The 24,719-nt window shown below is 45.0% G+C and overlaps 1 protein-coding gene across 2 annotated transcripts in view; it reads right to left on the bottom strand.

Moving 5' to 3' along the window:
* Positions 1 to 24,719, bottom strand: part of AKAP13 (A kinase (PRKA) anchor protein 13) — a 158,275-nt gene that overhangs the window by 30,968 nt on the left and 102,588 nt on the right. The window contains exons 13-18 of one of the 2 annotated variants that reach the window (XM_014545432.1): positions 20,112 to 20,177; positions 17,025 to 17,217; positions 14,031 to 14,139; positions 7,655 to 7,697; positions 6,624 to 6,756; positions 1,146 to 1,320 (exon numbers count right to left, since the gene is read on the bottom strand). In XM_014545432.1, coding sequence (XP_014400918.1) covers positions 1,146 to 1,320; positions 6,624 to 6,756; positions 7,655 to 7,697; positions 14,031 to 14,139; positions 17,025 to 17,217; positions 20,112 to 20,177 — 719 coding nt within the window. The remainder of the gene's footprint in view (positions 1 to 1,145; positions 1,321 to 6,623; positions 6,757 to 7,654; positions 7,698 to 14,030; positions 14,140 to 17,024; positions 17,218 to 20,111; positions 20,178 to 24,719) is intronic. The other variant, XM_014545433.1, reaches the window with a different exon arrangement.

Genomic DNA, 24,719 nt, shown 5'->3' with positions numbered 1-24,719 from the left:
TGGGTCTCCAGAGCGGTCCCCTCTGACCACAGCAGCCTCCTGGATTCACCTGGGTGTGTGCTACCGACACCACTACTTTCCGTCTGTGCAACATTTTTAGACGCAGTGCCTTGGAGCAGGGTTCCGCAAATGACTGCATGTGGGTAAAAGCTGGCCCATGACCTACTTTCGTGTGTCCGTGAGCTACCAAGGGTTTTCACATTTTTAAATGGTTGAAAAAATAAAAAAGATGAATATGTCCTGACACATGAAAATTACATAAAATTCAACTGCACTGTCCATAAATGAAGTTTACTGGAACCCAGTCATGCTCATTGGTTTAGGCATTGTCCATGGCTGATTTTGCACTGAAACCACACAGTGCAGTAGGGGTTGCCAGCAAGTCTAAGATATTTGCTATCTGGTCCTTGACAGAAGCAGTCAGCCAATCTCCATCTCAGAGCAGCATCTTATCAAAAGCAGAAACCACCCGGCTGGAGTGGCTCAGTGGTTGAGTGTCGACTTATGAACCAGGAGGTCATGGTTTGATTCCTGGTCAGGGCACATGCCCGGGTTGTGGGCTCAATCCCCAGTAGGGGGCGTGCAGGAGGCAGCCGATCAATGATTCTCATCATTGATGTTTCTATCTCTCTCTCTTCCTCTCTGAAACCAATAAAAATATACTAAAAAAAAAAAAAAAAAAGAAAAAGAAAGAAAAGAAAAGCAGGAACCAGCTCAGGGAACAGACTGGGGTTCCAGGTGGTTTTCAGCAGGGGCGACAGGTCACAGGGAGCACCCCGCACAGAGGCAGTCTCCCTTGGCGGTCTGCACACCGTGATGCTGGCAGGCTGCTGATGCGCACAGCAGGCACCAGAAGGAAAGGGAGCACGCTGACCTGACCGGGGACGACTGGTGGCTTCTAGGCTGGTGCCTGTGAGACTGTGCTGGGGCCTGGGGACAACAGGACAGAACGTCTGAAACTGGAGCTCTCTGAAAAGACAGACAGGCTCTATGTTCTACACCCAGAACGTACTTCTTCATGGTGTTTAAAGAAGGGTATACAAAGGGCTACTTCTCCATACAGAGGAGGAAGAGATAGGGGAAGGGTGGCCAGGAAACGAGAAAGGAGGTCCGCGAGCGAGGACAGGAGGAAGCGCGTCTCGTACTTGCACAAGTGTAGGCGTCCTTGCTGGTGAAGGCCTTCGCACACTGGCTGCAGCTGACGGGCCCCACGACGGGAATGGCACTGAACGCGTGGCCGTTGAGGAGCTTTCTGTCCTTCTCCTTCTCTTTAGAATCCTTCTCCTTCTCCTTGATCTTATCTTTCTCTTTCTCCTTTTCCTGCCGAAGAAAAGAATCAATGGCTCACTGAACACTGGAAGGCCTTCCCTTCCCCCGAGCCACCAGGATGCCATGTGGTCAGCAGTGGTGGGCGAATGCTTGGAACGAAAGTCAGGCACACTGTCCTGGACAACTTATGCTTTACTTTATTTTTACATTTTGTTAATTCTCACCTGAGGATATTTTCCCCATGGCTTCTTCAGAAAGAATAGATGGGAGGGAGGGAGGGAGGGAGGGAGGGAGGAACATCAATTGTGAGAGAGACACATGGATTGGCCACCTCCCACACGCACCCCGACTGGGGGGCAGGGAGCTAAACTGCAACCAGATATCTGCCAGAAACCCAGGTATGGGCCTTGACCGGGAACCGAACCTGTGATCCTTCGGTGTGCAGGCTCACGTTCTAACCATTGACCGAAACTGGCCAGGGCAACCATTTTTTAAAAATTAACTTGTGAAATAACACAGGAAGTCTGGTCAGGCTAAGCAGCTCTGTCGCTGGCTCACTCGGTGCCTGTTTGCACCGACAAACACCATGCCCAAGGCCCAGCACCGGAAAGAGGCCTCCAGTGCTAGGGAAGGTGGCGTCTGGAGTGGCCCAGAACCCTCCTCAGGACACCAAGGCACAGCAGCGAGCAATGAGCTCGGGCCAGCTGCCGGCGCGGGGCAGAGGACGGCGGGAATTCGGGAGCAGCCTGAGGGAGAGGAGGATGGTGGAGGGGCACAAACATTACCGAGGTGCCTCTCCGACTTCCTACACCGATCACAACCCCAAGTGAGGGCACGTCTCTGAGGCTGTCTCCCTCACTCCAGCCAGAAGTATCACACCCAGGTCTACACATTCAGTTTTTACTCATTGGAATTCCACGGTTCACAGATGTTCACGTTGGCCCAATTTTCAAACTGGGGGAGGAGGAACTTAACGTGGACAACGTAAAGGTTGTTTAGGAGCACGGTCAGCGCATTCAGCTGGCTCATCAATAGCAACTGAGAAGTTTCCTTTCAAACCCACTGGACCGTGAACTACAAGCCTGTAGAGTAGGAAGAACACACTTCATGGTTCTCATAATCACTACCTGTGGGGCACCCATTTTCCAGGGAATGCAATTCTGTTGCTGCAATCTAAAAAAATTCCTGGGAAATGAGCACCCCAAAGCCAGTGGTAATGACCACTACCGAATGCCTCACCTTCTGAATCAACGCCTTCCACACACGTTATCTCATCTGATTCAGCAACTCTGAAGTAGGCAGGGTGGGCACTGTGCTTCCCATTTTACTACTGAGAAGATCAAGATCAACAACAGCGAAATTTCTGAATAGCTCCCAAGTGCCATGCACTGTCAAAAGCAATTTACATCCATTTTCTCACAACCACCCACGGAGTCAGTAAGGACTAGTTACCAGCTCAGAGACGGTGAATGCCGCATTTGAGGCCACACACTAGTAATGCCCAGCTGGGATTACGATGCAGACCTGGCCGACCCTACAGCTCAGCTCCCTTCACGTCACTCCCCTGCCAGGAGCTGGAGAGGTTTGTTGACGCACAAAAGGTCACACAGCAAACGATCAGCAGAACCCAGGCCTCCCGGCCTCCTACTCAGAACCGAAATGATGACTGTCTGCTAAGTCTACGGTGCAGGCAAAGTCCTTTTTAGCAGAACACACAATAAAAACCTAAGCACTGAATTGCTACACTTTAAACTATAAAAAATAACAAGAGAGGAAGGGAGAGAAACTACTGTACTTCACTTTACAAAACAGGAAACTGTTATGAGGGGAAATTAGAAACCGCTAAAGTACATAAAGCTCTAATAAAAGTCAATAGCAAAAATTAAGTTTATCAAGTAATTTCTTTCTTTGAACTTAATTTTGTTGAAGGCTTTGCCATACACACACACACACACACACACACACATATACATACATACAATGTTCATCTGAAAAGCACCTGACTTTATGCTCTAGAAAGCTATGCATGCTCCAAGAGTAAAACAAATCTATGGCAACTTATTCCCTCAAACCTTGCAATGACTTTCAAGTCTGAATATATAATAAATAATATCCTCATCCTTACAACAACCCAAAGCCGTCCTTCCAAGGATAAAACAAAACAAAACAATACACTCCACTGTCTCTGTGTTTATTAAAGTCAGTGCTTCAGAGAAGCTAGGCTCTTACCTCCCCATGTTTTGATCCTATGAACCTCACTGTTATCTGGGGTACTTCATAAAACCGACCCCATTTTACCGACATGACTGACCCCCATGCCAGGAAAGATGCTCTCACAGAAGGAGGGGCTCATGCCAGCAGGGTTGAGCCCAGCAGCTTCGCGCTGCCATTAGAGAAACCTTCAGAGGAAGCCAAGACTGGTTGAGAAAGGGAGGGTGGGAGGGAGGGAGGGAGGAGAGAGGGTGAGGCAGTGGCTTCCTTAACACAAGCTTAACTATTTGAATGCTGCCCGTAAGCCAACTACCCTAGTGATGAAGGACACAGGAAATGAAACAAAACTAATTCCCCAAAATGCAGTGTGTGTGGATGGTGCTGAAGCTGCAGGACGGGAACTCTGACAAGGACTGAGCCAACGTTTTAACACTAGAAGCTAAGCATGCCTTGCCCTGGCCAGTGGTTACAGCGTCTGCCGTGGCCTGAAGGGTCCTCGGTTTGATTTCGGTCAAGGGCATGTATCTTGGTTGCAGAGTAGATCCCGGCCCTGGTCGGGGAGTGTGGGGAAGGCAACCAATGGATGTGTCTCTCTCACATCAATGTTTCTCTCTCTCTGTCTCCCCCTCTCCCTTCCACTCTCTCTAAAAATCAATGGAAAAATATCCTCAGGGAAGGATTAACAACAACAACAAAATTAGAAACAAATGCCTCATTGTATAAAAAGCATTAGACAAACAATTGAATTTTTTAAAAAAATCAGAGAACACTCTGAACAACTGTGAAACAGGCTGTGATTACGCAACCTGTCGCGTTGCAGATCTCAAAGAAGGTATCGGCGAGATTAGGAATCTGTGTGAAACACTGCTGACCATGTCCTAGTTGTCTGCAGAGGACAGCTGTGCGACAGGCAGGTCTGAAGAGGGCCACCCCCTCTCCTGTGAAGGGGAACATGATGCGGGTATGCATACTGGTGTCTGAACACTCTGTAGCAAGCAACTCACTTAGCAGGAAACAGTCCTCTCTGTCAAAGGTACTAGGAGACAAAAGCAGAAACTGCCAGTCTTCCTGTTGTGCTTCCTGTTTAGGCTCCCCGCCTTTCAAAAACACGACCAATACATTTATCTATACCTCATGCCACCTACTGATAGTTCTTAAAAGGACATGTGAAGATCAGCCTCAATTTCTCAAATCCTACGTGTATGTAGCTACGGGCAAACTGTATTATCCAGAAGAGGAACCGTCAGCCACTCAGTGGCTGGCTTTGGGCTCCTCTGAATATTATATAACAACTGTTTATTACCATATATTTAAAATTAACATAACAAATTAACATAATGGCTGTAATATATTTCGGTTAATAACTTCAAATTACTTTATATGTCTATATATGATCCTTAATTATAAGGAAAGTAGAAATTTCCAAACCATTTCCAGAGACTTTATGAAGAATTAGAGGTGGTGATTTAATATAATCCTCAGAAAATGCTAAAATTTTCCCTTTAAAAGTAGGAATGCCTATATTGTACATCAATGCAAACAGATGAGATGAGCTCTAATAGTATCTCTTTAAAAAATAATTTAAAAGTAAAAATGTGTCATTTTCATAAAAATAGCATTTCTAGTGTTTTAGCATTATGGAAAAGTCACATTATTCAATAACTACGAAAAGCAGTAGAGTTAGTGTCATCACACTAAGAAATTATCCACTTATTTTTGTGTTATCATTTAGAGCAGCAATGTTCAACCTTTTCCATCTCATGGCAAACATAAACTAATCACTAAAATTCTGTGGCACTCCACTCACACTGGACGCCTATTGTTGTGTTGGCTGTTGTGACATTTTTAATTGACAATCTAAGGGAAAAGAGGTCAGAGCCCCTGCCTAAATACTCAGGAATTGCTGGTTTTAAACATTCTTGTCGCACACTGGTTGAAAATCACTGGTTTAGAGAATAAAATACTTCTGCATAATAACGCTCTACTGTTAGTGCAATGACATACAAAAACAGGGTATTAATGTAACTTAAAAATGTTACTCTGGCCTGTGTGGCTCAGTGGCTGAATATTGATCTATGAACCAGAAGATCACAGTTCAATTACTGCTCAGGGCACATGCACGGATTGTGGGCTGAGGATCCCCAATAGGGGCCTGGCAGGAGGCAGCCGGTCAATGATTCTCTCTCATCATTGATGTTTCTCTCTCTCTCCAAATCCCTTCCTCTCTGAAATCAGTAAAAAATATATTTTAAAGTTGTATTGCTTCAGTATTTCCTCTATTTCTTACTATCGCTTGGTACATTGACAAAAGCTAAAATGTTCTACTGGAGGTTCTAAAACAATCCTATTTAAAGTTAGCTAGTAACAATTACAAAAGGTGACTCTTAAACCTCTTAATATATTTGGCCACCGGGGGTACTCTAAACATCTGAGACTATGAAATAGATTGCAATCAAGGTTACAGACTTGCAATTTTTCGAGGTTTCCATTGCTAGAGATACACTAGCCCCCAGAGATCGAATCTTGAAGCCGAGACAGAAAGAGGAACCATCTCATTGCAAAAGAGTGTTGTCATTTTGACAAGAGGTCAGCAGATGCGATTTCTGCCAGTGATGACAGACTTCCCTCTCACACCAATTACCTCCTTTCCTCCTGCCCTTCTCTTCATCCTCCCACCAGTAAACTCTAGTCCTCTGAGATTATTAAAAGAGTTAAAAAAAAAAAAAAAAAGACACTGTTCAGTGACAGATTTTGTTTAAGGGTGAGCCTGAAACCTAGAGGACTACTTGCTGGAAGTCGACCACACGAGGTTCTGCCTTAATATCATCTAGTTCTTTGTGTTGCATTCTGTGAAATAAGGAGGCTGGGATTTTTTTTAAAGGCCAGGTTCCAGTTTCTTATTTCAGTCTTTTTAAAAAAAAAAGTATTTTTATTGATTTCAGCGAGGAAGGGAGAAGGCAAGAGAGGTAGAAACATTGAAGATGAGAGAGAATCATTGATCGCTGCCTCTCGCACCCCCCCTCACCGGGGATGGAACCCACAACCCGGGCATGTGCTCTAACCGGAAATAGAACTGGTGACCCCCTGGTTCATGGGTCAAGGCTCAACCACAGACCCACGCTGGCTGGACCAATGGCACTTACTTTGCTCTTCTTACTGCTGGACATTTTATTCTTGATGTAGCTGAAAGTGCGGCTGACTTTTGTCCCACTCTTCGCTTCAAAGTCTTTCTTGGAGGGGCTCTGCGGTAGGAAACTGTAGTTCTCTTCTGTTATACTAAATAAAAACAAAAAGACCGATTTTGAAAAAAAAACAAAACAAAAACTACAGAAGTTATTTTTTTTTTAATTAAAACAGCTTCTCCATCCTTCTTCATGAGCATTCTGGTCAGGTGTTCGTGCAGCTACGGGTCAGTTGCCTTATATGCTCACATGGAAATGGGAGGCAGAGTGAGAGGCGGACGGGGGCTGCTGAGCATTTGATACAATAAGGTCGGAGAGCAGCCTCCACAATGCCCATGTTCTGTTGCCAAAGGCACTGTATCATCTCACATTATCACAAGAAGGGGGAGTCCAGGACAGAAAGAGACTTTGAGAAAGACCACATTCATACAACTTTTATTACAATATACTGTTATAACTATATTATTTTTATTAGTTATTGCTCTCATCTCTTACTGTTCCTAATTTATAAATTAAACTTTATCATTCGTATGTATATATAGAAAAAAATACAGTATGCATAGTGTTTGGTACTATCACTGTTTCAGGCAGCCACTGGGGGATTTTGGAATGTAGCCCCTGAGGACAAAGGGGACAGACTATTGTACACACACACACACACCCCAAAATGGTGTTAGATTTATGAAGTAAAAATCCCCATAAGCAAAGAGCATTCAACTTCATCAAGTCAAACAGAAGTGTTTCTCATGTGAACAAATGCAAGTCCTTTGTCATTAGGATAGTGTAAAGAATAAAAGTGGAAAAAGTACTGAAGACATTATTTAAAAAGGACACAGTCTTCATTACAAACCACTTATAACCACCGTTCCAAATTTCTCTCTCAAAAAAGTAAGAACCCAATGAACTCAATTAACTTAATTAAATGCCACAACACATTTTGGATTCTCTGCATTTCCCCTTGGGAAAAGGAGTAACAAATAAATGGACAGTACCTCTCCGTCAGATTAGCGCTGGTGTTGTGGAAAGACCGGGAACCTAGAAGACAAGAACGGCAGAGAAACAGTGAGAACCAAAGGCTTGTACCCAAAAGAGAGAGAAAATGTCTAAAATGTTTACAATGACACAGATGAAGCAGAGATAGCATCTGAAAGCCAGTGTGTGGTGCCTTCTCCTCCTAAGGGTTTGGTAGAAAGAAAATAAAACTTGAAACCCTCAAATTAGAACTATGATAGGGAGTGAATTTCCCAGGAAAAATGTTTAATCCAGGATTCAAGTAATAGAACAAACCCCAAATTAAGAATGTTTTTCTAATGTTCAAACATACATAAAACATGTTTAATTCTTGTTCTTATCAAATTCAGTTCCTATTGGCCATCATTCATAGATGATGTCACAGGAAGAATACAAAATAGGAAATTCAATGTCATATTCGGTGTGCTGCTTACTTTGCATTCAGACACTTTTATACTATAAACCTAGCTAATGTGTGTGATATTTTCCTGCGTGTTCCTGGGAATGGGTGAGTGAGCAGGAAGCAGCAGCCGAGCTGGCGTAGGAGGCCTTGGCCGTGCGTGTCTCTAACTTGGGCTGAGATCTCAGGATTTCGTTTCCTTGTCTGGGGAAGGAGGGGATGACACAGATGTTGAGGTCCTCTCCAGGCTGGTGCTTGATAAACTGAGTAGTGCAGGCCCATCCTCCTCCTTCCACAACGCCCGGGCCAGACACTGAAGGGTCATCAAGACCAAGGCTAAGCCAGGCCGGGGCTCCCTGCTGCTGCTTCTATCCTAGGCCCTCCCCCGTTTCCCTGTCCCCAGCTTTAATAAACGCCCTCTCAAAACAAAGAAAACAAAAAAACTAAGGCTGCGTCAGACAGCAGGGCAGTAAGTAGAACAAACAGAGGGCACACCATTATTATTAACCCCTAAACTCCCAACCTGTCCTAGATTCGGAACAGAAATGCAAAATTGTAGTTATTACTAAGTACATAGCCAACAGGCGGGAACACTGCATAAGAAACTTAAACTCCGCATCTTCTAATGTCTGCCTTCTAGTTTTCCGTTTACCTCAGGGGTCCTCAAACTACGGCCCGCGGGCCACATGCAAATACAAATATTGTATTTGTTCCCGTTTTGTTTTTTTACTTCAAAATAAGGTATGTGCAGTGTGCATAGGAATTTGTTCATAGTGTTTTTTTTAAACTATAGTCTGGCCCTCCAACGGTCTGAGGGACAGTGAACTGGCCCCCTGTTTAAAAAGTTGGAGGACCTCTGGTTTACCTGTTTGGCGATCTTCTATTTCTCTTAGGATGCATGGTTACCAAGGAACCCCTAAGAGTGAGATCTGGGACCTGCCCCTCAGTTCTGCCTGGTCTAGGTGTGAAATCAGCAGCATGTTAACCTCAGGCCTTAATTCACTTACACAAAACAAACGCCCCTCCCCGCAAAGGTTGGCTGACATCAGTGGCGTTAGAACTTTCTCCACCCACAGGAGCCCTGAAGGCTATTTGCAGCATTAACTCTCCGCCTGCCAGCACTCCTGTGCACTTAAGCAACTACCTAGTAAGTCACCACACGAGTCATTTTAACAAACTGAAAAGAAAAGCCATAAAAACACCAGCCAGCACAGAGACTAGCCAGAAATAAGCTCCCAGCAGATTTCTGTCGAATAAGTTAAAAAACTGTACCAACAGTATGTAACTGAACACTGGGAGACTCTGACTCCCGTAAGGGCTTTCAACCTTCCCAATGCTAAATACTTTTTTCACTCACTTACTATGATCTTTTAGAGCTGGTTCTAAAAACAGACATTGATCTCAATGGCTCTGAGTATGAAATAACCAACGTTATTTCCATCCTATAATTAAAGACAAAAGCAAAGCAATCTGTATTAAATTAATTTGTTAGTAAGTTTATGAACACAGCATATTGAACACTGACTGCCTTGGGAAATTCACAGTGTACATACCAGCACCTAAAACCTGCTTAAACCAGTTTCTTCCATTTATCTGGCCATGAAACAACCCTTCCGTGCCTCCCCGCCCCCAACGCTCACTGGTGTTTCTGCGTTTAAGGAATACGTTTGGAGGAAGGCTGTCTTCTTGACTCAAAGGTTTCTTCAAGCTCCTATACCTTTATGAGCCCATCATCACTTTCATCATCACAATTTTCTAGTAGTGGCAGAAGAAACCCTACTGGGGCCTGTTTTATCCGCCATGCTGACCTATTTCCCACACTATTATGAATACATTGAGATGAAACAGCCTTGTCAAGTTTTTAAACTGGGTAACGTCAAATAAGAACATATTGATCTGAAACCTACAGTGTAGGAAAAGGACTGGGGGGTGGGGGGGAGTTCCAAGGAAAGAAAATAGGAGGAAAAGGCAAGAAGAAGAAAAAGTTCAACATGAGCTCTTAGATAGCCCGAGTGGACATGTAGATATCTGTCCTATGAGACAAAATCAGTGAAACAAGGAAAAAGGACAAGTGCGTGATCAAGCGGAAAGTTCTGTGAGGTCAGCACCACAGAAGGTACGAGGCGGGATGGGAACACCCCCCTGTGCCTCTGGAGGCATCTGTGTCCTGGGCCGGTATCTCATGCCCCGGAACCAGGCCACTGGATTAGTCAGTGTAGGGAGTGTACAGAGGACAAGATGGTTTTATCCGAATTAATGTCAAAGCAAGACAAATGGTTTAGGAAAGGCGACATGCAGGGGGGGGAAAGCCCCCGTCAGCTTCTTAGGACAGAGCCCAGAGCATTCCCAGTGCTGGTCAGAGCCTGGAGAGCAGCCGCCAGACAGCAAAGTGGCTACTTACTCTGCAGCTCCTCCTCCTCATCACTGGAATGGGAAGAGCCGAGAGAAAAGAGAGTTTTAGACTTAAGGAGGAGCGGAGAGATGCTGACGGAGAAGGAGATCCGCCGTGCGGGCTGCGGCTGCGGCTGCGCTGAGAAGTGGTTAACGGGAGACGTTAGAACAGGCCCCGGTGACAGCAGGACGAAGGAACAGGCACCTCCAACCCACGCGGAACAGAATAATGTCACTGGCCTGTATGGCCCGTCTAGGTAAGCGATGCAATTTATTCCCATGTGCATCTATTTCTGAATACGCAGAACTCTACCGCAGCTTAAAAAATCCATAAAACAAGTATGTACTCGTTAGGTTATGAAGACAAGAAGTAAATTGTTCTGAATGGTCGTAACTTATGGCTGGAGTTTCTTTTCCCTTCAAAGAAAAGCATCAGGACTCTGAGCCTGGCTCTCCTGCTCCTCACTCACTCACTCCCACCTCCTGATGACACCGCACACCACGTGTACTGGTGACTCAAAGCTTCTATCTTAGGCCACACCTCTCCTTCATGCCAGAGACGCGTTCTCCTCACTGCTCACCTGCATGGGTTTCCCACAGGCACCTACGTAAACTTGTCTTTTCCTCCAGACCTGCTCCTCCGCTCTACCCCTTCATTTGGTGAGTGGGACCCAAATATAACGCATTCTTGGAAACAGAAAGGTGGGCACCGCCCTTGAATCCTGACATCACACCTCGGTCCTTTTGATTTGGTCTTCTAGAATTCTCTGAATATCAACTTCTTCCCAATGCCCTGCTCTAGGGCCTGGGTCAGGCCAGCAAACTCCCATTGCAATCATGCAACAGCCTCTCACTGCTCTGCCCGCCTCTCCACCAACACGCTCTTCAGTGTAGTCTCTATGAAGCGTTTCATTCAATGAACTAATCAATTTAATCAACCTAAATCACTCCACTGCCCTCAGATAAGAAGCCCAAATCCCTCAGCCCTGCTTCCCACATACTAATTCACTTAGCAAATTTCTACTTTTGGTGGGGGGGGGGGGGGGGTGGGGGGGGCGCGGGAAGAGACTGAACAAAAAGAAAAAATAAAAATAAACTTCTACTTTTGCTTTGGTCTAAACTTTCATATTGCTAAATGCAAATTAAAGGGTGTATGTATGTATGTATGTAATATAAAATATATAATAAGTGCATACACTTAACTATGCATTTATTCCACACTTGTTATTGAACCACAAGACCAATAGAAAAAACTCTATTTGCCTGACTAAATGTTTGTCCTGACATATCTATCCATGTTATCTTTTCCTAACAGTATTCTAAGAAAGTAAATGCACTCCCATCAATTCTCATCCCACTGTCCACAGTCAGAAAAAGAAAAAGTGAGCAGAGGAAGTAGAGGTAAAAACCCTCATCAGCCCTGAGGCTTAACTTTCCGGGGGTGCACCCTGACCTCTAGCCACCTCATTGGTGATCTCGTTAGATCTGGTGCCTATTACATATGCAAGCGGCACAGTTCAGCTCTGAGGGCTGACTTCGCTTTCATAGTCTAATGCAAACTGTTCAATTACAAGCCTGTGTTCCCATCAAGGGACATATCAGCACTCGGCCAATTCCCACACGTGGAGTGAAGAAGGCACACGAATGACGTGAAGGACGAGCACGACCGGGAACTCTGTTCTCTGTGATAACCATGCAAAACGCAGGGGGAAATGAAACCCCATCAGAGAACCCTATGAAGTGAAAACATCTCCTGGGGACACCTCTCCTTTCAACATTCCCGCCACTAATGCACTCGAGTTCTTTCAGGGATGCAACCGATCAAGCAGTTCCTCTACCCTTTGCCGGCATCTGCTGGATGCGAGCAATGAAAAGCTTAAAAACCGGCCTGGCCGGTGTGGTTGGGCGTCAACCTATGAACCAGGAGGTCAAAGTTCGATTCCTGGTTAGGGCACATGCCCAGGTTGCAGGCTCAATCCCCAACCAGTAGGGGGCATGCAGGAGGCAGCTGATCAATGATTCTATCTCATCATTGATGTTTCTATCTCTCCCTCTCCCTTCCTTTATGAAATCAATAAAAAGTTTTAAAAAACAAACACACACAGAATTATTCTGTACAGCAAAAATGAAGTTAATTCTTAAGTTCTATCCGGAAACTATGTAAGTCTCCACCCAGTCCTGATGCAAGCAGGAGAAATGCTATACACATTTCCTGGAGCGGGTTCGCTGAGGGCCGCCCTGCTGGCACTTTCCCACACCACACAGGCAGCGCCAGGGCTTCTCTGACCCTCTGGAAGGAGTCTGTAAGTCATCACGTTCACCCATCAACGCGGCGAGTCGAGGACCTGAGTTAGGAACCTTTCCCACCCAGTGTTGTTCCCGAGTGAGCTGCCGCCCGTCTAGTTTTCCGCCCAGAAAATGAGACAGAAATACTTTAGTCACCGCCTTTACTCAGTACTTTCCTCTACATCACTGGATTTTTGCAACGGATCCCGGCTTAGAAGTAAGGCTGAGTTTGTCTGTTTTTCTAACCTAACAAATGATACATGACATTTCAGATGGCAGCTCCGGGAATGTGCACTTTCAGAAATGTCCAAATGCCCAAGACTGGTAGAAGCAGTCAATTTCTTTGAAGGAAGAAGACAGAGCAAAGGTAAACGCTGGAAAGTAGTGACAGAAGGCTGATTTTAGGAAGTATTTTGCTCCCAGACAAAGGTGTTCATTAGACGAAGCCATTTAAAGAACACGAGGGACAGTGTCCTAGTTTCTTTAACACTGTCAAAACTCTGGTCCGAGAAAGATGGACCAAGGCTGCTAAGAACTTTAAACCTATATTTAAGCCTTATCACATTATATTTGAAAATATATGGAAAAAAAATTTTTAAGGTCTCACACTGACTATTCATAACACCGAAAAGTGAGTTTCTCAAAGAACAAGCTGCCTTTCTGTGACCAATACCTGGATCCCATGCAAATATGTCTTTGAGCATCTTTCCATTGCAAACGCCCTGAGCAGCATCTCTGCTAACTTTTGGGGACTCTCAGTGAAGAATTCTTTGTACTGTTTTTTCAACTCATTTTAGAGCCTACAATTATTTCAAAAGACAGTTTTAAAAAACATGTCCAGTTTAGGTCCCCAAATATAATAAATTTACAGTATTCAGGAGATATTTAGGTAGTAAGAGGAGAAAGATCACAAAACTGAAATCTCTCTACCCTTTTCTGTTTAAATCAGTGGTTCTCAACCTTCCTAATGCCGCGACCCTTTAATACAGTTCCTCACGTTGTGGTGACCCCCAACCATAAAATTATTTTCGTTGCTACTTCATAACTGTCATGTTGCTACTGTTATGAATCGTCATGTAAATATCTGATATGCAGGATGTATTTTCATTGTTCACGACCCACAGGTTGAGAACCGCTGGTTTAAATGATGAGCCATTCATGCAGAGGAAGAGGCAAGCAAATTTTGGAAGGTAATGTTATAGGGAGTAAAAGTAACAAAACAAAAAAAAGACAGAATAAGTGTTAAATATAGTTAATTTTTTTTAAAGGAGCATACTCACTGTCGAACCCAGGGTGGCTGATGGTCATTAAGGAGACGGATTTTGTCAAAGTGGAAGAAACGGCTGACGTGCAGTAGTTGAACCCCTGTTGTTTAGATCTGTGACAGGTCTGCAAACAGAAAGTGGAGAGCGGTTCTAAGTGTGTGCTCTCATGTTCCAGATGAGCACAGAACTTCACCTTCCAGCCCGAGCCAGGGAAGGCAGGCAGCACCAGGCAACAGCACGGGCTCCCAGCGTGGGCTCTGCATTCAGACCCCACTCAGCAACTGCTCAACTGCACAGAAGTGACTCATCTTTTCTGAGCCTTCGTTTCTTATCTGTAACCTGGGGGTAATCAGAGTATCCATCCCTTACAGTGGCATACCATAGTAACGTTTCAAACTGAGTGAGGGTTTGGTTTAATTGACACCTGCTGAATGCATAATCAGGTAAAAAAATTTCACTAGAAATACCAAACAAGCTGCAGTTCTTATTCTTTGAAAACCTAAATGTCTCTTACAGAAGTACAGTAATAATATTCTGATCTTAAAGAGTTGGAAACAATTTAAAAAAAAAAAAAGAGTTGGCAACAGCTGGACGCTGTGGCTTAGTGGTTGAGCATTGACCTATGAACCAGGAGGTCACGATCAGATTCCTTGTCAGGGCACATGCCCGCCCAGGTTGCAGGCTCGATCCCCAGTAGGAGGGGCATGTGGGAGGCAGCCGGTCAATGATTCTCTCTCATCACTGATGTTTCTCTCTCTCCCTCTCTGAAATCAATAAAAATGGTTTTTAAAGTATGTATCTTTTTAGAAGAGTTGGAAACAGAGATGCAAGAAAAAGAGTTTCAAGATCACAAGCAAAGCAACCCTGTATCTGGAAAGAAGCCTAAATCTCCTCACTTCCTCTTCTCAGCTCAGCCTGCTTCTCTACGTGGGTGACTGAAATGGGATCACTGAACTCCCTCAGCAAACTCACTGCGGCTTCAAGGCCATGTGATCCCACCAACTGCAGAGGTTCCTGCAGCAGCAGCTCTGAAACAGCATCCGTCAGTGTCCCCAGCGCACTTCTGTTGTTTGGGGAGCCCGTTCTAATGGGTAACAACTCGATGATAAACCCTTCCCTTCCCAGCAGGCTGAAAGCCGCCTCCTTCTGACTTGCACGTTGAAGGGAAGCAATGAAACCCCGTTACTAGCGTTCACTCCACTGGAGGACACTGAGGACTTCTGATTATTTAGAGCTGTTTCCTGTGTAACCATGGAGTCAGAGGCACCGTTGCTATGTTTCCAATACAACTGTGAGGTCTGAAACATGACCTCAGGGAAAGGCAGAGACTTTTAACAGGAAGTGGCTGCAGACAACTTGTCCACATGAGATACAAGAGCTTGAATACCAGCTCCGAAGTTGCACACAAGATAAAAACTCTAAGTTAGCAGAGGTGCAGGAAGGCGAGGCGACAGCCCTTGAGGCCTTCAATTTGCTTTTCATTAGGCCTGAATTCCCTCAGGCCTGCACGTGACCACAGGGACACACTGATTACTAAGGTAACCCCCCTGGTGCCAGATTTATTGGGCCACATCATTGCTATGTAGTAGGAAGCAATAAAAATTAAATTTCTATACAAAACCTCAGTCGCCTATTCACGGTACAGGCTGTTTAACATTTTTGTTTGCTTGTTTAATTAGAAATGTTTTGGGGGTGGGGGAGGTAGAAGAGGGTATTGAGAAGATAAACAGTGATGGAGGGATGATTGACTTGGGGTGGTGAACACACATACAATATACAGAAGATGTATTGTAGAATTATACACCTGAAGCCTATATAATTTTATTAATTGTCACCCCAATAAATACAATAAAAAAGAAATGTTTCAGTAGGTTTCACCTAAACCTCCATTCGCCTATCCAAAGCCAGGTGTGTAGCTTTTTTGTTTGCTTTGTTAGAAATGTTTTCACTTGGGTGTGTGTCCTGGAAGCCGCTCAGAAATCAATCCAAAGTCTCTGCCCAAGAGGCTGGGAGAGCGCTGGGAGCAGCACAGGTGACAGCAAAGCACATAATTCACATTCTCAACCCCAAACCGCCCCCTCCCCGAGGGGTTGTCAGAAGTGGTGCGGATAAGGAAGGGCTTAAGGTGAGCACTTAGAAAAGGACACTTGATTTGGGAGAAAAGGAAATCATGATCTTCAAGACAAGGACGTTCAAGAGAGTCACCGTGAGAGACAGTAAGAGCTGATCAGGGCTGAGACTAAGAAGGCAGGCGGGTAGATGGTCTCTCAAGAACGTTGGCGGCGACAGGGAGGAGAGCGAGAACAGTCCTTTCTTAGACAATGTGATGAGATAAGACATTTCTTCCAGGAAGGAGCTGCTTATGATATGCTTTTGAGAACTGGGAGATTCGGTATTGCTATGGAACACCTTCTGAGACTCATTTTACTCCTGGCGTGGTAAAGTAAGTTCTCGGAAAAAAAGGAAAATCTCAGCTTAATATCCTGGGTAGGCTATTAATTTTTTAAAAAGTTGCTTTGCCCTAGTCGGTTTGGCTCAGTGGATAGAGCGTCAGCCCTGGGACCGAAGGGGCCTGAGTTCGATTCTGATCAAGGGCATGTGCCTTAGTTGAGGGCAACAACCCTGTCCCTGAGCGCCCTGGTCGGGGCAAGTGCAAAAGGCAACCAATTGATGTGTCTCTCTCACACAGATGTTTATCTCTCGCTGTCTCTCCCCCTCCCTTCCACACTCTCTAAAAAAAATCAATGGGAAAATATCCTAGGGTGAGGATTCATGGGGAAAAAAAAAGATGTTTCGATGGTGTATTTAAATCTATGCAGATTAATGATATTCTTTAATTAGTATTAAGTGCTAAAATCTGGCTTTGAACTAGATTCAGGGTAAGTCATCATAGCTGCTGGCCTCACATTAACATGGCTATTGCCTTCTTTGTTCCTAATCTGAGGATATAGTTAGGAAAATAAAATGAGGGTTTTCCAAATTAGCAACATGTCCGCGTGTCAGCCTTACCTGATGACCAAACATCCGATGTTCTCTCTGGCCCGATTCCAGATCCTCTTCTGAAAGGGACACCAGAGAGTCACCCCGTTCCTCACCCCCGAACGGGTGCCTGAGCTCTTTGGCGTTTGCAGAGTTTCCTTCCAGAGATGAGGATGGCGTGTTTCCGACCCCAGCGCCTCCTGCCAAGCCTTCTAGGCTGAAACTGAACACAGAGCACAGGAGTTCATTCCCCCATTTCCAAGTCTCAGAAAGAAAGGGGGTCCAAAGCCCCGTGAGTGGTATCTCTCTCGTATGTTATTTCCATGCCACACGTCAAGGCTGCTACCAGGACACAGCACAGATGCGCACCGCCTCCCTTTCCCTCACAGGCCATGGGATGCTGAGAGAGAATACTGCACATAGACTTTCTTACCTCATTCAACTGTTCAAATATTGGACCATCTAGGGCAGTGATGGCGAACCTTTTGAGCTCGGCGCGTCAGCTTTTTGAAAAACCCTAACTTAACTCTGGTGCCGGGTCACATATAGAAATTTTTTGGTTTGATATTTGCAACCATAGTAAAACAAAGACTTATATTTTTGATATTTATTTTATATATTTAAATGCCATTTAACGAAGAAAAATCAACCAAAAAAATGAGTTCGCGTGTCACCTCTGACACGCGTGTCATAGGTTCGCCATCACTGATCTAGGGTCATTTTCTCAGATTTTTTTTCAATAGATCATACTGTCAGACTATACTGATGTTTTACTTATGTGTTTTCCCTTGATCTTTGCCGAACTCTACCTCTGCTAATGCCAAATAATCGGATGGCACACAGAGAGTATGAGCGTAAGGAACTGTAGAAGGCACACGGGAGACTCAGATTTGCCCCGAGTCCACTAAGGAGACCTTCGTAACTGTACATTCAACTCGTCTGGCTGAGCTTCATAGCTTCACAGGTAGGCATCCACGCCCAGGAAACCCAAGTGCCACTTATGAGCGTTCTCATCTGTGAGCGCCTGGTCGCACAAATGCTCCACAGGTCCCTGCCACTGTTAGTTGTAGACAGGCGCACAGGGCACCTTAAGGAACAAAAGCTGAAAGCCACTGAGTCTGACAGTCCTAATTTTTTGTCCTGATAATGACTGGGGGTGGGGTGATGAGGGGGATCCCTGCGTTAAAGAAGTTTGTGGTTTGCAGAGTAAGAAGCGCTTCCTATGAGCAGGTGGCTGCAGAGAGAGGTCAGCCGCTCTCCTCCTTGGGTTTCTAGCCAGAGTGGCTCGCATCTGTTACAGCTACAGAGGAAGCTGCTTTCCAATAAGCAGCTGAATTGTATTGGAAGGGAGACTGGAGCTATTTAGTTCTTTTTGCTCAAGCTGTACAGTTAATTGCTACAAATAATTCACAAATGCCAGTCCAGAAAGGCTTATATTTGCTTTTTTGTTTCACAAATTACTTACTATGAATTGAAACCATATGCCTCTATTTTCTCTAGTGGGTAAATTAAACAATGAGTTTTGTTTTCCTGATTTCAATCTGACAATAGAAATCATGACTAACTCTGAGTACGAGTAATGTCTCTTGTAAAAGCCATTTTTTAATACCAGGAATAAGAAGACGGGCTAATGAAGAAATTGTTTTCTATTGTGAGTGATTTGTAAAGCCTGAGAAAACCAGATCTATGCTTCCCACAAAACTCAACCCTGAAAATGTTTTAGAAATTAAATCTGGCTACTCAGTGAAGAGAAGAACATGAACCTCGGAGTCTGAATTTGGGATCTAAAGCGATGGGTGGGACTTGGTGTCAGAAGGGGGAAGGCCTAGGGTCTGGGAATGAGGGAAGACCAAAACACAGAGAGACGTGGGCGAGCGCACCATGGAGCCAAGTCTGCAGAAAACACCAAATCACAGCCTCTGGACACAAACGGGATGCGCAGGGCACACCAGCCGACTTCAGTGCTGCACCCCTCAACCGGATTAGCGATGCCGAGAGCCAGGCCAGGGGACGGTGGGCGCACAGACAAAGCAGGCCGCATGTGCGATCCAGCCAGGGAAGCCAGTCCAAGCCAAGCCCACGCGCCACACTCTGGTCCCCCGTGACGCTGCACACGGAACGATACCATACCTTCGGTAATTAAAGTCGGCACTCAGGGCAGCAGAGCACTGCGCACCAGAGGGACACCAGCTCATACTGGGGATGACATCAGAGACAGAGATGGGAACGGAGGGAGAAAAGAGGACACAGGGACGGGGTGATGGGTTTAAAAAGAAAGGGCAGTTAGAGACAGATGGATTTATCTGAACGTCAAAAAATTAGAAGTGCAACATTGTTTTAGAAAAAGGCTAGAACAAAACCCACGGAATCTAAACACTGTTCTATTGATGTCCCTCTACATGATGTCTTGGGAGCGACTACGTGACTGCTTTACAGGATGACAAATCCAACCTGAAACGCGATTACTTCTGGGGAAGCCTGAACACACAGCCCACCCTAATGGCCTCCTGCCATGGAGGTGTCTCAGCCTCCATTACTGGGGACGGTCTCTCGGATACCCCCGCACACCCTCACCACGGCATCTCCAGGCCTTAACCAAAAGGAACAGTTACAGACTACACTGTGGTGGCAGCTCACTGAGTCATCAGTTTTTTTCATGTGTTTCCAGTAAGGATCCATTTAAACCAGACGATTCATAAATCTTGCATAATAAGGACATCTGGCTACTCAGTGAAGAGAAGAACATGAACCTCGGAGTCTGAATTTGGGATCTAAAGCGATGGGTGGGACTTGGTGTCAGAAGGGGGAAGGCCTAGGGTCTGGGAATGAGGGAAGACCAAAACACAGAGAGACGTGGGCGAGCGCACCATGGAGCCAAGTCTGCAGAAAACACCAAATCACAGCCTCTGGACACAAACGGGATGCGCAGGGCACACCAGCCGACTTCAGTGCTGCACCCCTCAACCGGATTAGCGATGCCGAGAGCCAGGCCAGGGGACGGTGGGCGCACAGACAAAGCAGGCCGCATGTGCGATCCAGCCAGGGAAGCCAGTCCAAGCCAAGCCCACGCGCCACACTCTGGTCCCCCGTGACGCTGCACACGGAACGATACCATACCTTCGGTAATTAAAGTCGGCACTCAGGGCAGCAGAGCACTGCGCACCAGAGGGACACCAGCTCATACTGGGGATGACATCAGAGACAGAGATGGGAACGGAGGGAGAAAAGAGGACACAGGGACGGGGTGATGGGTTTAAAAAGAAAGGGCAGTTAGAGACAGATGGATTTATCTGAACGTCAAAAAATTAGAAGTGCAACATTGTTTTAGAAAAAGGCTAGAACAAAACCCACGGAATCTAAACACTGTTCTATTGATGTCCCTCTACATGATGTCTTGGGAGCGACTACATGACTGCTTTACAGGATGACAAATCCAACCTGAAACGCGATTACTTCTGGGGAAGCCTGAACACACAGCCCACCCTTCTGGCCTCCTGCCATGGACGGGTTTCAGCCTCCATTACTGGGGACGGTCTCTCTGATACCCCCGCACTCCCTCACCACGGCATCTCCAGGCCTTAACCAAAGGAACAGTGACAGACTACACTGTGGTGGCAGCTCACTGAGTCATCAGTTTTTTTCATGTGTTTCCAGTAAGGATCCATTTAAACCAGACGATTCATAAATCTTGCATAATAAGGACACCCAGTCAAGACTCACATCCATCTTCAAACCCTGCTCTAGGGGGCTCTTTATGCTAAAGATGAAGCATGTAACAATGGTCACATTTCCTCGCATTTTAATGATAATAAAGGGATTCTTTTTTAAAAATATATTTTTATTGATTTCAGAGAGGAAGGGAGAGGGAGGGAGAGATAGAAACATCAATGATGAGAGAGAATCATTGATCGGCTGCCTCATGCACATCCCACACTAGGGACCAAGCCTGCAACCCGGGCATGTGCCTTGACTGGGAATCAAACCGGTGCCCTCTTGGTTCCTGGGTTGATGCTCAACTGCTGAGCCATACCCAGCTGGGCATGAAGGTATTCTTTTAAAGGGGTTATATCATACTCAGGAATTTGTCTTCTGAATTTTCATACAAAAATTAAAAAATCCATTTGTTCATCTACTTCCTTGATTATCTCAGCACTGATGTTTATTCTCAAGAAGCAGGGACAGAAAAAGCTAAATATAACCAGCTAGAAAATAATCAATTCAAAATATCAGTTACTCTGTAAAGGGAACTGCATCAACAGGTCAGGATCTTTTATTAACAAAAGCTGTCATTTAAAAATAAACTGCTATCGCCCTGCCGGAGTGGCTCAGTGGCTGAGCGTGGACCCATGAACCAGGAGGTCACGGAGCGATTCCTGGTCAGGGCACATGCCCGGGCTGCGGGCTCCATGCCCAGTAGGGGGCGTGCAGGGGGCACTGCTGGTCAGTGGTTCTCATTTTTGAGGTTTCTATCTCTCTCCCTTTCCTCTCTGAAATCAACAAAAAAATATTAAATAAAAATAAACTGCTATAATTTGGGCTTAAAGTTCTCTGTGACATGCCTTTGTTTTCACAAGAGGGACAGCAGTAAAACTACTCAGCTCCCTCCTGAACCTTGGAAATGGGAAGACCAACAGACACCAAAGCCCCTCATATCTTGATAGAGCAGACCCTTCTCAGTGGTTTTGTTTTCTATGGTTTCAGTGACCAGAGTCTAAAAATATTAAATGGAAAATTCCAGAAATAAACAAATAATGAGCTTTAAAGCACGTGTCTGTCTGAGCAGGGTGACGAAATGTCTCCCCGTCCCACTCTGCCCACCCGGAGCTGCATCATCCCTTGTGCAGCTCCAAGCCTGCAACCCGGGCATGTGCCTTGACTGGGAATCAAACCGGTGCCCTCTTGGTTCCTGGGTTGATGCTCAACTGCTGAGCCATACCCAGCTGGGCATGAAGGTATTCTTTTAAAGGGGTTACATCATACTCAGGAATTTGTCTTCTGAATTTTCATACAAAAATTAAAAAATCCATTTGTTCATCTACTTCCTTGATTATCTCAGCACTGATGTTTATTCTCAAGCAGCAGGGACAGGAAATCTGGGGCTGAAAAGGCTAAATATAACCAGCTAGAAAATAATCAATTCAAAATATCAGTTACTCTGTAAAGGGAACTGCATCAACAGGTCAGGATCTTTTATTAACAAAAGCTGTCATTTAAAAATAAACTGCTATCGCCCTGCCAGAGTGGCTCAGTGGCTGAGCGTGGACCCATGAACCAGGAGGTCACGGTTCCATTCCCGGTCAGGGCACATGCCCGGGCTGCGGGCTCCATGCCCAGTAGGGAGCGTGCGGGAGGCACTGCTGATCAGTGATTCTCATCTTTGAGGTTTCTATCTCTCTCCCTTTCCTCTCTGAAATCAATAAAAAATATTAAATAAAATAAACTGCTATAAAGTTTAAAGTTCTCTGTGACATGCCTTTGTTTTCACAAGACGGACAGCAGTAAAACTACTCAGCTCCCTCCTGAACCTTGGAAATGGGAAGGCCAACAGACACCAAAGCCCCTCATATCTTGATAGAGCAGACCCTTCTCAGTGGTTTTGTTTTCTATGGTTTCAGTGACCAGAGTCTAAAAATATTAAATGGAAAATTCCAGAAATAAACAAATAATGAGCTTTAAAGCACGTGTCTGTCTGAGCAGGGTGACGAAATGTCTCCCCGTCCCACTCTGCCCACCCGGAGCTGCATCATCCCTTGTGCAGCTTCCCCGCTGTTCTCGTTCCCCGCTGCTTAGTCAACTCAACAGCCGCCTCGGCTATCAGCCTGACTGTCTAGGTATCTCAGCGCTGTGTCCAAGTTACCCCGACTTACTAATAATGGCCTCAAAGCCAGTCACATCACTTCTATGACCAAACATTGCTATAACTGTTCTATTATTAGTTGTTGTTGTTCATCTCTTACTAAAGTTATAAATTAAACTTTACCATAGGTACATATAGAAAAAACAGTATATATATAGGGGTCTTGGTGCATATCCCCGGTGGATAAAGGGAGCACCTACTATACACCTACTAACTTTCTTTGGTTGACAAATGGGGGTTTTTGAGAGAGGAGGAAAATATAAGAGCTACCCCTATGGCCCTTTTAAAGTAAAAATCTTTAATATTACTATAATTTTTAAATACTTTCCATTGTAAAACACTCTAAATCAGATTATATTAACAGTATAAAGGTCGAGGTGCGGAAGCGGAAAGTACACATACGCATGGTCAGGGCACATGCCCGGGCTGCGGGCTCCATGCCCAGTAGGGAGCGTGCGGGAGGCACTGCTGATCAGTGATTCTCATCTTTGAGGTTTCTATCTCTCTCCCTTTCCTCTCTGAAATCAATAAAAAATATTAAATAAAATAAACTGCTATAAAGTTTAAAGTTCTCTGTGACATGCCTTTGTTTTCACAAGACGGACAGCAGTAAAACTACTCAGCTCCCTCCTGAACCTTGGAAATGGGAAGGCCAACAGACACCAAAGCCCCTCATATCTTGATAGAGCAGACCCTTCTCAGTGGTTTTGTTTTCTATGGTTTCAGTGACCAGAGTCTAAAAATATTAAATGGAAAATTCCAGAAATAAACAAATAATGAGCTTTAAAGCACGTGTCTGTCTGAGCAGGGTGACGAAATGTCTCCCCGTCCCACTCTGCCCACCCGGAGCTGCATCATCCCTTGTGCAGCTTCCCCGCTGTTCTCGTTCCCCGCTGCTTAGTCAACTCCTCAACAGCCGCCTCGGCTATCAGCCTGACTGTCTAGGTATCTCAGCGCTGTGTCCAAGTTACCCCGACTTACTAATAATGGCCTCAAAGCCAGTCACATCACTTCTATGACCAAACATTGCTATAACTGTTCTATTATTAGTTGTTGTTGTTCATCTCTTACTAAAGTTATAAATTAAACTTTACCATAGGTACATATAGAAAAAACAGTATATATATAGGGGTCTTGGTGCATATCCCCGGTGGATAAAGGGAGCACCTACTATACACCTACTAACTTTCTTTGGTTGACAAATGGGGGTTTTTGAGAGAGGAGGAACATATAAGAGCTACCCCTATGGCCCTTTTAAAGTAAAAATCTTTAATATTACTATAATTTTTAAATACTTTCCATTGTAAAACACTCTAAATCAGATTATATTAACAGTATAAAGGTCGAGGTGCGGAAGCGGAAAGTACACATACGCAGCTGAGGCACAGCTCCAGCCTGGAGAGCAAGATCAGATTGATAACTCACTGGCGTGAGGAGAAGGGAGCCTCCACGCTCCCTTCAAGCAAACACGAGACTCAGATTCTTTACAATTGTTAACTGTAAATCTCCAAACTGTTAATAAAGAGGCATCTTACATCTAAATATCCAACTTATTAATAACACGATGTGGTTAACCAGTAACTGAGCATACATTCCCAAATTATCAATTACATGTATAATTTTATTGTATAGAAATAACCTTCTTCTACAGACTTAAACATCCCTTTCCTCTCGGAAATGGTACATGAGAGACTGGGATGAAATGTTAGATGAAGAGGACGGAGAGCCACAGGCAGACAGACAGCAGGACATGCTTTCCCAAGAGCCCAGAAGCTGCAGATGGTCCTACAGCAGCAGGAACACAGCCCTTCCCGCAGCAGCAAACACCTTCCACAAAGAAGGGTATTTCTGAGAGCATCTAATGTCCC

This window comes from Myotis brandtii, unplaced genomic scaffold (assembly GCF_000412655.1).
Source record: "Myotis brandtii unplaced genomic scaffold, ASM41265v1 scaffold409, whole genome shotgun sequence".
Lineage (NCBI taxonomy): Eukaryota > Metazoa > Chordata > Mammalia > Chiroptera > Vespertilionidae > Myotis > Myotis brandtii.
Note: the sequence above shows the minus strand (reverse complement) of the source record. Positions and strands in the feature narration are given on the sequence as shown.